This window comes from Callorhinus ursinus, unplaced genomic scaffold (genome assembly GCF_003265705.2).
Source record: "Callorhinus ursinus isolate GAN/ISIS: 27379988/994484 unplaced genomic scaffold, GSC_fseal_2.0 scaffold35, whole genome shotgun sequence".
Lineage (NCBI taxonomy): Eukaryota > Metazoa > Chordata > Mammalia > Carnivora > Otariidae > Callorhinus > Callorhinus ursinus.
Genome location: NW_027397097.1, coordinates 1473 through 16439, shown reverse-complemented (window position 1 = coordinate 16439; position 14967 = coordinate 1473). Strand labels below are relative to the sequence as shown.

Below are 14967 nucleotides of genomic sequence, written 5' to 3'. Positions count from 1 at the left end.
TCATAGGGTACATAGGTCACATAGGTTAAAATCGCAGATATAATTTTTAAGTTAATACATTTTAATTATGTTTTTGCAAAACATACCATTATCCTGCGAAGCGGTTATCTTTACGTACTCGTATGAGTTTGGATATTTTTTATTCAGACATTTTAATCAGGTGTATTATCAGTGCTCCTCAACACTGACAAGAAGTCGGAAAACTCAAGTGAAGACAATTTGCAAGCGCCTTCTCTGGCGTTTCGGATGTTCTCCAAGGCCCCTGCACGTGAGGCGCCCACAGGTAAGCGGAACCGCGCCCCGGCTGGCAGGTGGGGCCCGGGCGACCACACCCCTGGAGTGCGGGACCCGCGCGGCGCGGGTCTGGCGGGCCCTATCGGCAGCCCTCGCCCTCCCTCGCCCCGCCTCTGGGCCTGGAGTCTCTCGGCTGGGGAGGAGGCGGCCGCAGCTGTCTGTCCTCGGCTCGGATCCAGGCCCCAGAGTCCAGGTTAGTGAGCCCCTCGGTTTTCTGGCCAGCCACCGCTATCCGCGCTGGTACTGGGAGTTCGACCCACCCTGCAGGCTGGGTTGCAGGGTTCGCGCGGGTGGACGGGAGTTGGGAGACCTCTGCGGTTTTGAGTTGACTCAACTTTGGCAAGAGACCTCGACAGGCCAGGCTACTCCTGGCTCGGCACCCGGGGGTGGTCTGTGCAAAGGGTCGTGACAGGGGGCCGCAGGAGGTAGGGGAGGCAGCCCGAAAGTTTTGCTTTCGGGAATGCGTGCAAACCGTGGGACTGGCGTGGATTCCGAGGTCAGCATCCCCTCCCCCATCTCTGCCTCTCTGCCCCAGGAAGTGACACCGCTCGTCCTCCACCCGGGAGGCCCTGACCTCTCCCCGGGGAGTTGGGGGGTGAGGCTTCCGCCCTCGCCCGACCTGCGGGTCTGTTCCAAGGCCGGGCCCTGGAGCCGTGCCTTTCTGGGAAAGGAGTAGGCCCGCGCGCCCCCGGTCTGCACAGTCTACTCAAAACTACGGGGAGAGTCTTGACCACCTGGGGCTGCTCATTCTGTCGGTATGCCGGACACGGGGAGACGTCTGCCCTTCTGTGACGGACCACTTACTGTCGCTCCTGGCAGAGGTGAGAGGCCGGTAAAAGATGCGGTCCCTTCCCGAGCTCATGATATCGATCATTTTATTTGTATTTCTTTTTCATCCTCGCTGCGAATGAGCTCGGTGAGATTAGGGACAACGTTAATTAAATTAATCAATGGATGGAGAAATGGGTGTGTCCAAATTCTGCCTCTGACACTGACCTCTTTGAGCTTCCGTTTTTTCCCCATCTGTAAAATGGACCTAGTAATATTTATACCCTAGAGGTTTGGTGAGAATTAAGTGAGGGAGAGGTTTAAACACACAGGCGACTGCCTGACAGTAAATTAAGTCATTATTCTTGACAAAGTCAACGCTGAGCTTTTAAAAAATTACAATTTTTTGTAATTATTGAGAGAACAATTTTTGCAAGAAGAGAGTGGGAACAATTTTTGCAAGAAGAGAGTGGGAAATAAAATATGTTAAAATGCACTGTGATAAAGAAGAATATGACTAACATCTAAACAAGTGAAAATATAACAAGAGTTTTAAAAATTTGGAATTAAAAGTGGAATATCACAAATTGGGAGCCTGCTTCTCCCTCTGCTTCTCTCTCTCTCTCTCTCTCCCTCTCTCATGATTAAATAAATAAAATCTTTAAAAAAAAAATTTAAAAAAAGGGGCGCCTGGATGGCTCAGATGGTTAAGTGTCTGCCTTTGGCTCAGGTCATGATCCCGGGGTCCTGGGATCGAGTCCCGCATCGGGCTCCCTGCTCTTTGGGAGCCTGCTTCTCCCTCTGCTTCTCTCTCTCTCTCTCTCTCTCTCTCTCCCTATCTCATGAATAAATAAATAAAATCTTTAAATTAAAAAAAAGTGGAATATCACAAATGCAAGGAAAAGAAGAATTTTGTGAACTATCCATTTAAAAAACCCTCAGTTCATGGATTATCTAAAACTCAGGGAGAAGAAAACTTGTCCAGGACAATATTTTAAGAATTTGCAAGGTTCTTAAATTATACATTTCTGAAATGCATGGGATAGAGATTTCTTTTTAAGTAAATTTAAAAAAGAATATGAAGCTGATTATGTTCCAATTCCAATATTTATCAAGTGCCACCTTTTAGATAATCCATTCCAGAGAATAGGTTAAAGTAGAATAACTCTACACAAATATATATATGTAGTTATTCCCCTAAGCACAAGAAACCAAACTCACTTATGAATGCAGTTTCCACCTGTTTTAAGTTTTTACTGCATTTTCAGTAGAGTTCCCAGCTGGGGGGCAGCGCTGCCCATCTTATTTCTAACTCATTCTGAGCCCCCAGCTTGGGCTAGCCTGTAGTATTCCCTGTCCGGTCACTGACTTGTTCTGAAGCCATTTTGATATTGAATTGTGAGCTTCCATTCTATTGAATGCTTCCGATCTAACTATCAGCCCATCCTCTGACTTTTCCTCTCTCCTGGTCCCTTTCTAGCTATTTTGCCCCCTAAATTGCATCTGCCTGGGGAGGAAGTGCCTTTACCTGAGATGGGGCTTCTGAAGCCTTGATGTGCATGCGCTTCACCTGGAGATCTTTATTGACTTGCAGAAACTGAATTGGCCAGGGTGAGGCTGAGATTTTGCATAAAGAGCTCCAGTGCATGCCAATGCTGATAGTCAGCAGACCACCTGACATTCTTCTGATTTAATAGTTACACCTGGTCATGAATTTGGCCTCTTTCATTTGCAAATTTGATCTACTGGGCTCTGGCATCTCAGGCTCTGGGATCTGCACTCCTCACACAGCCAGGTTGTTCTCTCTCAGTCCAACCACACTGCTCTTGAGACACGGCCTTCTTGGGAGACTAATTCACCTGCCTTGTCTCCTCTGGGCTGTGCTTTGCTGCTGCAGGTAGTCAAGGACCTGCTGGGCTGTGGGCAACAGCTACTCAAATATGCTAACGGTATGCTCCCCTCCACAGTTTCCTTTCTGCAGCCTCATCTTCATTCCCTCTGACAAGAGACGTTAACTCTTACAGCATCTTTTCTGTTCAAAAAATCTTTCTCTGTCTTGAGTATCTATAGTACTGCATTAGGTGGAAAATAAATATAGAAATATAATGGGGCCACATATATAATTTTAAATTTCCCAGTATCATCATTAAAAAGAAGAAACAGGTGAAATTGATTTGAATATATTTTATTTAATTCAGTGCATCAATAACAAAATATTAGGATGTGTAATCAATATAAAAACTGTTAGTGATATGTTTTAGATTATTTTTTCTAACAAAACCTTTGAAATCTGGTATTTTATACTAAAAACAACTCATTTTTGACTAGCCACGTTTCAAGTGTCAAGTGGCTACCATGTTTAACAGCTCAGTTCTAATTTATGCTTAGAAGATCAGAAAGCCAAGCCTTCATCTTTTCTCAATATACTTCTTTGTTCTGTTTTTGTCAGCTCTAATGAGTTACAATTTACATCTATTAAATCAATTTTAAAGCATACAATTCTGTGAGTTTTGTTATGGATAGTTATGCAACCACCAGCGCAATCATTTATAAAGTGCATTTCCATCACCCCCAAAAGTTCCTTGTGTCCTGTTGCAGTTAATCCCCTTCTCCCAACCCTGGGCTTTGGCATCCACTAATCTGTTTTCAAATAGTACAGTTTTATTTTTTCTAGGATTTCATATAAATGGAACCATACGATGACTTACCTTTGGTGTCTAGTTTCTTTCCCTTTGTATCATGCTTTTGAGATTTATCTTGTTGTGTCAGTTCCATTTTAGTGTTTGGTAATATGTCATTGTATGGATATACCACAATCTGTTCATTTATCAGTTAATAGTTTTATGGATTATTTCCAGTTTTTGGCTATTATTGCATTACATTGCATCTATGAGGCAGAAATGCCCCGTGGCCTGTCCTGTACATGAAGGTCACAACTGGGACCCCAGGGCTTAGTGTGACTTTGATAAGGCAGTACATTTGTGAGTTGGCTCTTCTTTAATGTCCCAGACAAGACTCCAGCTGGGTAAGCAGAGCAAATGGCTTCCAAGGAAAGTGATTCAGTGCAGGAACACACACTCACTCTATACACACATAAGAAAAATGTCTTTAAAAAATTCTCACTGTGATTTAAGACAATGGTAATACAATTTCACAACTGAAAACTTCTAATAATGAGAATAAAATAGTGTTTTTCAATGAGAGCATCTAAATTCAGCACAAACAATAGAGTTAGAGTAAGTTCTAGCATCTCTAGTTGTGTAGTTAGAGAAGCTCCTAGCTTTCTTAACTGACCCTTGCCCCAGGCACACAGAGACAACTGGCTCAGGTCAAGCTTTCTCACATTGTCCTTAAATGCCATCTCATTAAATCTTGTTATGAATTGAAATAGTGGATTTTTCTCCTAGTTCTAAAAGAAGTAAGAAGAAATGAAAAGGGGTAAGAAAGTGATTCATGAATTCTTATAACAGATATTTATATAGAGCTATCTCTCTACCAGATTTTGCTCTGTCCCCGCTAAAAATATTGAGAGGCCCTTTTCCTCCTGGTGGCAGGTAAGAGCATTGAAGGATCGGAGAGCAGCACCAGCATAAGTGTAACCATAACTAGTTTTTATTGAGACTATTCTCAATACAAATTACCTGTGCATTGGCTCAGGTAATTATTACAACTATACTCCTAAGGGAGGAGTTGATCTCAGCAATGCAGAAAAGATGGAGCCACATCTCAGATCAGGAATCATTCCAGTGTTCTAAAACTAGATCAGTAAATTCAGGATTTAGACCTGGGTCTATGTTACTCTAGTACCAGTGCCGCCTTTTCTGCCCTAGACTACCAGGGAAAAGGAAGCAGCCTAGATCTGGGATGTGCTGCCAGGAATGAAGCAGAGTTGAGCTGGGGAGGGAGCCGACAGATACCTTAGGAAGAGCTGTAGGATGCTTCTAAGTGCTAAGAAGAACGGGGCTATCATGAATCAGCACAGCCAAAAAATCACAGTCATGTCATGACCTGAGTGCCCTTGCAGGTGGTGTGGGTAGCATGAAGAAAACAATCCCTTTAAGAACCAGATGGGTCACTGGTTAATAACCTGAGATTTGGAGCTGCATAACACTGGATTATAATCTTTACTTTGTCACTTACTCACTCTGAGACTTTTGGCAGTTAAATACCTTCTTAAGAAATTCATTTTTCACCTTCAAAAATAGGTATTATTAAACGTCCCAATAGAATTATTGTGGAATTTGCTTTTTTTTTTTTTTTAACAATGTCTGTAAAGAGTTCAGCCATTGCCTAGCACTTAAGAAGTGATCAGAAAATGGTATTGGTGATGATGCCTTCCCGTTACTGTTCTTGAAACAAATACCTCCATGCATCATTATCTCCCCACACCAGCCACAGAACCATGCTTGACTCTTTAGTCTTCTCCCACGGGCACATATCTTCCTGGGGTCCTGCACCAGAATGCATTGCGGCCTCCATCACCCCAGCCTTTCCCCTTTCCCCCAGCACATGGGTCCCTTAAGACTCCTGTCAAAGTTTATGATGGGCCGTGGTGAAATTTCTTAATCAAACAGGACCTTTCTCATTTCCACACCCCTAAAGCACTGGGTCAGTGTTTGACTTTTAACCACCTTTACCACCGAATGTCTGGTGAAAATTCTGAGGTTGAGGACAGAGCCTTGAACTAGGACTGTGGACATGTTAGATTCTGCCAACTCTGACTTACAAGATGTTTGATTTTATATTGTCACTTAATGTCTATTGCTTTAGCAAAGGGCCAAAAATACTCTTATTTATTCAGAGTTTTTCTATGAGGGATAAGGAAAGCAGGGGAATGTGATTTCTAAATCACAGTTAGGTATACAAGTGTTGTAAAATGTTACCTCAGGGTTATTATGGTCATTGTTTGTTCGGTGGTTCTGGGAAGGTGACCGTGAGGGATGAGAGGGCTCTGTGAGGAACAGAGCTGTTAGAAGGTGCAAGTGTCTTCACAATAATGATTCTCATGGGAAAACTCATGACAAAGGAGGTTCTGGATTTTCATTCATCAAAAGTTGAGGACCTTACACACTTGAACCTAATATAACACTGTATATGAACTCTACTGGAATTAAAATTTTATTTTATTTTATTTTTTTAAAGATTTTATTTATTTATTTGACAGAGAGAGACACAGCGAGAGCAGGAGCACAAGCAGGGGGAGTGGGAGAGGGAGAAGCAGGCCTCCCGCGGAGCGGGGAGCCCGATGCGGGGCTCGATCCCAGGACCCTGGGATCATGACCTGAGCCGAAGGCAGACACTTAACCGACTGAGCCACCCAGGTGCCCCTGGAATTAAAATTTAAAAAAATTGAGGACCTGTGTGTAGACACTGCTATTTCTGAAGATACAGTAATGAACAAAAAACAGGCTCTGATTTCTAGAGCTTATATTCTAGTGGGAGGATTCAGGCAATAAAAGATATATATTAGGCGGTGATAGAAAGGAAAATCAAGCAGGTTAGTATATGGAGAGTGATTGTATGGGTGGCCCTGCTTTAATTAGGCTATTGGCTGACAGAGCCAATTCTTCTGATAAGGGAGCATGCAAGGAGAATGTGGAATGAAGTCAATGAGTCAGGCAGATATTAAGGTGAAGGGTCTTTCTTGAAGCAGTAACAGCAAGTGCAAACATCCTGAGGCAGCAGTGTGTTTTGGTGCTTTTTAACAGTGAGGGTGTGTTTTGGTGGATGAGAAAAGATCAAACAGATGGTGGCTCACTCAAGGCTACTCCTCTCACAGGCTTCAGTTGGTCCCTCCATCCAGTAGGAGTGAAGGAAAATCATAATCCTTGTTCTAATGAGGGTACAAATTGATGTCTAATGTGATCTGGAGGTAAATAACATGTTTGAAGCTTGAATAAGAAGCCCTTGTGACCTCAGGTATCTGACCTGTTTGTTCAAGATACTCAACATCCTTTTATTCACACTCATTTCTTACCCTGACCGCCCCCCCCTTTTTTTTAACCCATCTACCCAGAATTCTGTAAGCGAGGAGCACCTTAGAAATCCCCGCTGGGCAGGCAGGAGCTAGGAGAGAAGCTACAATGACCTCAGCGGTCCTGGTGGACATACGAGATGAAGTGACCTGCCCCATCTGCCTGGAGCTCCTGACAGAGCCCCTGAGCATAGACTGTGGCCACAGCTTCTGCCAGGCTTGCATCACGGGGAACAGCGCAGAATCAGTGATGGGCCAAGCAGGGGAAAGCAGCTGTCCTGTGTGCCAGACCAGCTACCAGCCTGGGGACCTGAGGCCGAATCGGCACCTGGCCAACATAGCAGAGAGGCTCAGAGAGGTGGTGTTGGGCCCTGGGATGCAGCTGAAGGCGATTCTCTGTGCACACCATGGAGAGAAACTCCAGCTCTTCTGTAAGGAGGATGGGAAGCTCATTTGCTGGCTTTGTGAGCGGTCTCAGGAGCATCGTGGTCACCACACGGTCCTTATGGAGGAGGTTGCCCACGAGTACCAGGTAGGATTCCAAACGAAGGGAAGGTAGCAGATTGTAACTTTCCTTCATGCTGTCATCTAATTTCTTTGTCGTTTTTCCATTTACCTAGAGGATGAACCTAGAAAATGCCCCTCTGCCCAAGAATAGAGACTTTATCTCTTTCTTGCTGCTCAAGACCTACTCCACATGAGTAGAGGTTGCTGCGAAGCATAGCTAGGGGGCTTGGGGGATTGAGTGTGGGTGATATGGCGGCGGTGAGAGGGAAGTCCTGCATGGCCAGGTTCTTTCCCTGGGAGGAAAGAGAATTAGCCTGTGTCCACTGGCTTTCTGTGCACAGCCCATGTGCATAAAAGAACCTTAGTCCTTCTCAGTTCTTCCCCATTCACTCCGTTCTGGGCACAGAGATGAGTTGGTGCTTGACCCTGCTTGCCTTGATGTTTCTTTAAGGAGAAGTTCCAGGAGTCTCTGAGGAAGCTGAGGCTAGAGCAGCAGGAAGCTGAGAGACTAACTGCTATTATCATAGGGAAGAGGACATCCTGGAAGGTAAGAGAGATTCTTCCTGAAGCTGTCCTGGGATAGGGAGCGGGGCAGGGCATGGGAGCCCAGGTCCTGTCTGTTCCTCTTGCCTAGTCCTTCACTGCAGCCCTTCCCAACAAGGGTGTTGTTTGTGGTGCAGGGATGGGGAAGGGGGAGATAGAGAATGAACATATCAAAAGGAATTCAGGTTTTTAAAGATAGTTACATAGAGGAACCGTGGCCATTGGCAGCCCCCAATTCCTGATTCCAGACCTTGTTCTAGTTTCAAGTTCTGAAAGCTCCTGGAAAGACAGGTCACACACCAGCCAATCATTCCCACCTGGGTACTCAAAATTGGAAGGGGAGGCCGAGGCAGAGGCACGGGAGGCCAGGGAGGTGGTTTGGAATCTAGACCTCACCCAGGAGCCACAGTCTTCTGTCTTGGAGGCCTAGATAAGGTAGCCTGGGGCTCATGGTCTGGGGAGAGCTGAAGAGAGAGCAGAAGGGAAGAACAGGTTCTGCAGGACTTTCTTCCCATCTTTACTCCTCCTTTCCTGGTGAGACCCGGCCAGGAAAGCAGTGCTGAGCCTGACTCTCCACCCCCTCCACCCAAGAGCAGAGACCCTCAGCTCAACAGATGAGCAGCCTTTTTCTCTTGCATGTTCCTGAAGAATCAGATGGAACCCGAGAGACACAGGATCCAGACAGAGTTTAATAAGTTGAGAAGCATCCTGGACAAAGAGGAGCAGCGGCAATTGAAAAAGCTGGAGGAGGAAGAGAGGAAGGGGCTGAGTATTTTAGAAGAGGCTGAGAATGAGCTGGTCCAACAGAGCCAGTCACTGAGGGAGCTTATCTCAGATCTGGAGCTTCGGTGTCAGGGGTCAGCAATGGAGCTGCTGCAGGTAAGACGCGTGGAGGAGCCCCCAAGTCTGAGAGTCAAGGCAAAGGGAGACTAACTTTTCCTTCCCTTCTTACATGGGACTCATGACCTGGTAGGGGCAAGAAAAAGATTTATTTGGCCCTGTTGTGCCTCTTGCCTATTAAACTGTGCGGAGGTCATGGGTAAAGCATAGGATAATTAAAGTACAAATGCTAAGGCACTGTCTCATTTTTATTTATTAAATATAAAGGGTAGTCCAAAAGCTTATTTGATATTGTGGAGAAGATCTATTATATCCACTGATGTTCTAGAGCTGCATTTCTGAATCTCAGCACTATTGTTGTTTTGAGCTGGAAATTCCCTGTCATGAGGGGCTGTCTGGTACCTTTTAGGACGTTTAGCAGCATCCCTGGCCTCTGCCTACTGGATGGATGTCAGTGTCATCTCCCGTCAGCTGTGACAACCCAGAATCCTCCAGATACTGCCATATGTCCCCTTTCCCCCTGTTGGGATTCACTGGCCATTTGGCACCTGTTGTCTCTGAGGCTGTGTTGGGATTTGTTGTGTACTTTTCACCACAGGCAAACACACCAACTCAAGTACTTAGAGATTCTGTATGTTATCACGATTCCTTCTTTGCTTTTACTCTCATCTCTAGGGCAGAATCATTTAACATGTTGTAATAGAAGTTTGAACAGGTCTTTTTAAGGCACAAAGAAGACGGGGTTTTGGGGGGGGTGTGTGTGTACGTGTGCCTGCATCATCTCAGATTTGGAGAGATTTGATGCAGGAGCTTGAACCAAAGTTGAAATCTGAGCAGGTGTTTTCTACGTAGAGGGAAAAGTGTGACTGAAGTGGAAATAGGATGTACTTGGAACATTCTGGAAACTTCAGGCTGTTCCTTACTTTCTGTTTGCCTTCTTGCTTTCCTCTTGCTCTCCCTTTGTTGGTGGAATAATCACTTCTTTACTTATTCTTGGGCCTTAGTATTGGGGTCATGGGGTAGCTCCATTCCACCTATTGGAGCTTTTCTCACGTGCTGCTTCTGGTTTCCCATCTTCGTTTTATTCTTCTTGCCCTTTTTCTTCAGCTTGGACATTGGGTTACCCTAACACTTCTCCCTGCCCCCATTCTAGCCCCTCCACAGATTCTTCAGGCTATAAAAATCGCTCCCTAAGTGCAGAGGGATCATCAGTTTGTATGATTCACCCAGGCCCCTATGTAGACCCTCACACCTGTTCATATGACTGCCCAGTGGGTCTTTTCACTTGAGTGCTGTTTCACAGTCAGGTTTTCTAGAGCTCGCCCAGCACAAACACAGTCTTCCTCTTCTCCATATCTATGTGACATATCTTCAGTATACAACCATGCCTTAAGGCTGATGGCAACCCTGGATATTTGGTGTAAACTGACACATCCACCCCCTCTACTGCTTTCCATATTCAAGCCAGTTTCAGTTGTGTTTCTGTCAAATGCCACCAAAAGTAGCCCCAGCACAGAGAAAATAGTTATTCTTGTGTTCCGTAGATCAAGCCGTTGGCCTTTCCTTCAGTCAATGTGGTGTGTAGAGCAGAAGTTAGACCAAGCAGGAGGCCCTGAGGCAGTTCTGCTCCAGGGAGGCCGGCAGTGGCTGCGATGACCGTGAAGAGCAGGTGGCTAAAAGAAGGGGACTGGCTTGGTCTGAGATGGGACATCAGGGTGAATATAAGGTAGTTTTTAGGATCATGTTTTGTCTAAATTTGGTGATTACATGGATGCTGGCAACACTGATGAAGATTGAAGGTAAGAGACCTCACGGTTGCAAGAAAAGTCAGGTTTTTGTAGTTTTTGTTGTTGTTTTCTTTTTAATGTCTTGAGTTTGTGGTGCCTGTGGCTCATTTGCTGGCATATATGAGAGAGATCTGACAGAAGTACAGATTTGGGAATCATCAACACGTGTGTGTCGAAATCAAGAACACGGGATGAAGTCAGCAAAGGTGGCATAGAGGGTGAGGAGGGGTGAAGTTTGAGAAATAAACACTTTTAAGGCTCTTGTATCCTTAGCAACCAGAATGGAAGCATCTCAATGACAGAAATTATGACAATCATGTGGGATTCTTTAGTGCTAACAGATTATATATATATATATATATATATAATATTACATACACATACAGACACACATAATACACACACACACTATCATCAAAATAAAGGTACTAATGAATGAGTTGAATCATTTCCCAACATCTCTACAGAGGGTCTCAGGGACAGTCTGCACTGAGTTCTTATTCTACTCTGTGGCCTCCATTTCGGGTCCATCTTTATTCCCATCATAACCATAGGGTGGTGGGTATGGGATAAGGAACAAGGATGAAGCCTATCATTCCTTGACTTAACATTTCTCTTTCCTTCCTAGGATGTGAGTGATGTCATAAAAAGGTATGTGTAGGAGAGAACACGGGTTGGTTCCCTTGGGTTGACAAAAGATTCCTACACCCATAGAGTTATCTCGTGGTCCGTGGAAAAGGAAAAAAAGAAAAATCGCAAGGCAGGGAAGATTTAGGACTGTGATGTCTTGAGTTGCTCATCGTGAGAATTTTTGGGTTCCCCAAAATAAAGGGAATGGCCTAGTTTCTATGGTAAGAGAATTTGGGTGATTGGAGGGAGACGGTCACAAATTGGGGTAGTGTTTTTAAGAATAAAATTTGCAGTATCATTAACTCTCCTAGTATCCCATAATTGGACCCCTTTGCCACAAAACTCTACCTGTTTCCAGCACTGATTCTTGTAGCTTTTAGTATTTTATCAGAGGGAAATTTCCCATCTGTCTTTCCCAAGGTCCATGAATCAGTGCCTGAGGCATTTATTTGCCTTCAATTTCCCTTTCTCTCTTGGCTTTAGAAGCGTCCTGCCTTGCTACCTATTTCTCCTCAGACTTCCATTTTTTTCAATTCCAGTAAGAACATAGACATGAGGTCTTGAGAAGATTGGTTTTGGCCCTGGAAAAAAACATATTGTCTTCTCTGTCCCATACTCTAGAATCTCATCCATCGAGGTGACATTTGGGGTTGCCCACATACCTGGTACCTTTAAGCTTCTCATAGACACATGAAATATGGAGCCTGTTGTCACTTCTGAAGTGTTCACTCGTGGTTTGGAGGTGAACATGTCTCCTTTCTCCAACTGGCATGATATTCCCAGAGATAGTGCCTCCTAAAACACTGTTCTGCAGGGTTTTCTCTCTAGGCCTCTGGCAGATCCTAAGGCCTAAACTCACTCTTCAGAAGGAAGCCCTTTACTCAAAATTCTCAGAGCCCCAGCAGCAGGTTCCTGGTGTTCTCCCTGTCAACACACACATCTCCAGCCCCTTATAGTAGACCCTTAAGATGTCACTGACATTGTAAGCACTTTGTATCATTTTTAGAGGTAGCAAAAGGTTTCCCAGCCATTATTTAATTTTATATAATCTTAGGATGTATAGAGAGAAGGGGAAATTACTGTATTTTACAAAAACAAAACAAACTAAAATGAGTCTTTGAAGGGTTAGATCTTACCCAACTTTGCACAGATGGTGAGAAGCTAGTTTCTAGTCCAGGTCTTCTGGTCCCAATGCCAGAGCTCTTTGCAGAATGATGCTAATTTTCTTAAGGAAAGAATGCTGAAGTTCTCCCAGAGGCCTGGTCAGTGAGGGGGACGGATGTTGGAGGAACCCAAGGCTGGCAGTGTAGGAGATTCATAAGGTCTGTTCTCTCTAGAAGTGAGTTCTGGGCCCTAAAGAAGCCAGAAGCTCTTCCTACCAAGCTGAAGAGTATGTTTCGAGTTCCAGATCTGAAAAGGATGCTGCGAGTGTTTAGAGGTGAGGAGATTCAGGGGACAGCTCTTGGATGTGGAATTATTATAGCATAAGCAATAAATAGAGTATAGAGTTGGTGTTTGGGAATAGTGGTGCAGAGAGAGGTCGGAGAGGGAGGGGCATACCATGCTGAAGAAGATGCAGTTCATACTTAAGGGGGAACGAGATGGCCAGCTTGCATCCTTATAGAATTCCCTGCCTCACCCCTCAATCAGTAAGGGAGAGACGGTAGACCTGACCTATGTCCATTCTGTACAACATAATTATCTGTTTATCTTTACAGAACTGACGGATGTCCAGAGCTACTGGGGTAAGTGGCAACCATGGCCTCTTTGAGCTGACATGTTCTTACCCTTTCTTGTATGCTCCGCACCCCCCGCCCCGGCGCGACACACCCACACACACTCTCAGCCACGAGGTGTTACTACCATCCCTCCATCCCCCCACATGTTTCCAATTCCTCCACTTCTGTGTTTCTTCTTCTCAGTGTCTTAAGACCCACGTACCCCTCCTCATCTGCTGATGTTGTACCTTTTCCCACAGTGGACGTGACTCTGAACCCACACACAGCTAATTTAAATCTTGTCATGTCTAAAAACCGAAGGCAGGTGAGATTTGTGGGTGCCAAGCTGCCTGGGTCTTACCTGGAAGAGCATTATGACTGTGGTATCCTGGGATCTCAGCACTTCTCCTCCGGGAAACATTACTGGGAAGTGGATGTGGCCAAGAAGACTGACTGGATCCTGGGGGTGTGCAGTAATTCAGTGGAACCTACGTACTGTTTCAACCAGTTTACAAACAATCGAAATGTTTACTCCAGATATCAACCTCAAAGTGGATACTGGGTGATTGGGCTACATCATAAACATGAATATAGAGCCTATGAGGAATCTTCCACTTCCCTGCTCCTCTCCATGATGGTGCCCCCTCGCCGTGTTGGGGTTTTCTTAGACTATGAGGCCGGCACTGTCTCCTTTTATAATGTCACGAACCATGGCTTTCCCATCTACACCTTCTCTAAATATTACTTTCCTACCACCCTTTCTCCATATTTTAATCCTTGCAACTGTGTAGTCCCGATGACCCTGCGTCGCCCAAGCTCTTGAACATTCCATTGCCTGCTCCCGTATCTGAGCAGGGCCCTTCACTCTGAGATTCATCTGTACCTCAGTCTCTCCTTTCTGAACTTCTGTTTTCTCGCATTCTTACATCCTTCCCTCAAACATTTACTCAGTGCCAAAATATACCCAGAGGTGATAGTGGACATCCCAAATTAATTACAGATCTTGGGATGGGTGGGGGGTAGCTTTCAACATGTTACCATTAAGCATGATATTTGACGGAGTTTTTTGTTGTTGTTGATTCATGGGAGCAAATTCAGGAAGTTCTTTTCTATTAATTTGCTATAATTTTTTTGTACTGAAAGGAAAATTGAATTTCAACAGATACGATCTATAATTATTGAGATAATCCTATGTCAACTTTTATTCTGTTATTGGAGTACATTGATTTGTTTCCATTTTTAAATGCAACACAAAGTCCTGAAATAAATCACTATTCTGCATATGCAATACTGGATTTGTTTTTGCTAATACATTGTTTGCATTTCTTTTTTTTTTTTTAATTTTTTTAAATTTTATTTATTTTTGAGAGAGAGAGCATGAGAGGGGGGAGGGTCAGAGGGAGAAGCAGACTCCCCGCCGAGCAGGGAGCCCGATGCGGGACTTGATCCTGGGACTCCAGGATCATGACCTGAGCCGAAGGCAGTCGCTCAACCGACTGAGCCACCCAGGCGCCCCATTGTTTACATTTCATTTCCATCTCCATTTGTGAAAAAAATTGACCTATATTGTTACATTGTTGTCAGGTTTTATAAAATTCAATAAATAAGCAAAGAAATTACTGTGCTTTTGTGTAAGTACATATAGGATTGAGTGATAAAAACCATTATCATGTTAATTTTGGTGGCTTTAAATTCAAAGAAAGAAATTTTAACTTCAGTTTTCACTACAACCTTCACGGATTTAAAAATTTAAGGGTAGTAGTTGAAAATTTAAAACAAATCTCCCAAATTCATTGAAGTAGAAAGGGGAGAAGAAAATGATCAATCCAAAACAGATTTTTCTCCCAGAATGGGAGGAAAACGTACAAAGAAAATATAAAGCACTTTTAGGAAGTGCTTTTTCCAG

General features: G+C 44.3%; 1 protein-coding gene across 4 annotated transcripts; it reads left to right on the top strand.

Moving 5' to 3' along the window:
• The first annotated feature begins 400 nt into the window (after positions 1 to 400).
• TRIM6 (tripartite motif containing 6) lies at positions 401 to 14329 on the top strand. Of its 4 annotated transcripts, XM_073879609.1 has the most exons (9): positions 440 to 487; positions 830 to 1115; positions 7079 to 7568; positions 7995 to 8090; positions 8735 to 8965; positions 11342 to 11364; positions 12681 to 12781; positions 13062 to 13088; positions 13322 to 14329. In XM_073879609.1, the coding sequence occupies exons 3-9, from the start codon at positions 7146 to 7148 to the stop codon at positions 13882 to 13884; spliced, it is 1464 nt and encodes a 487-aa protein (XP_073735710.1). In that variant the 5' UTR covers positions 440 to 487; positions 830 to 1115; positions 7079 to 7145; the 3' UTR covers positions 13885 to 14329. The 4 variants fall into 4 exon arrangements, with proteins under 4 accessions (XP_073735711.1, XP_025750151.1, XP_073735712.1 ...); XM_073879610.1 differs by lacking the exon at positions 830 to 1115 and having other exon boundaries at positions 401 to 487; positions 12684 to 12781; XM_025894366.2 differs by lacking the exon at positions 830 to 1115 and having other exon boundaries at positions 401 to 487.
• Positions 14330 to 14967: the final 638 nt, after the last annotated feature.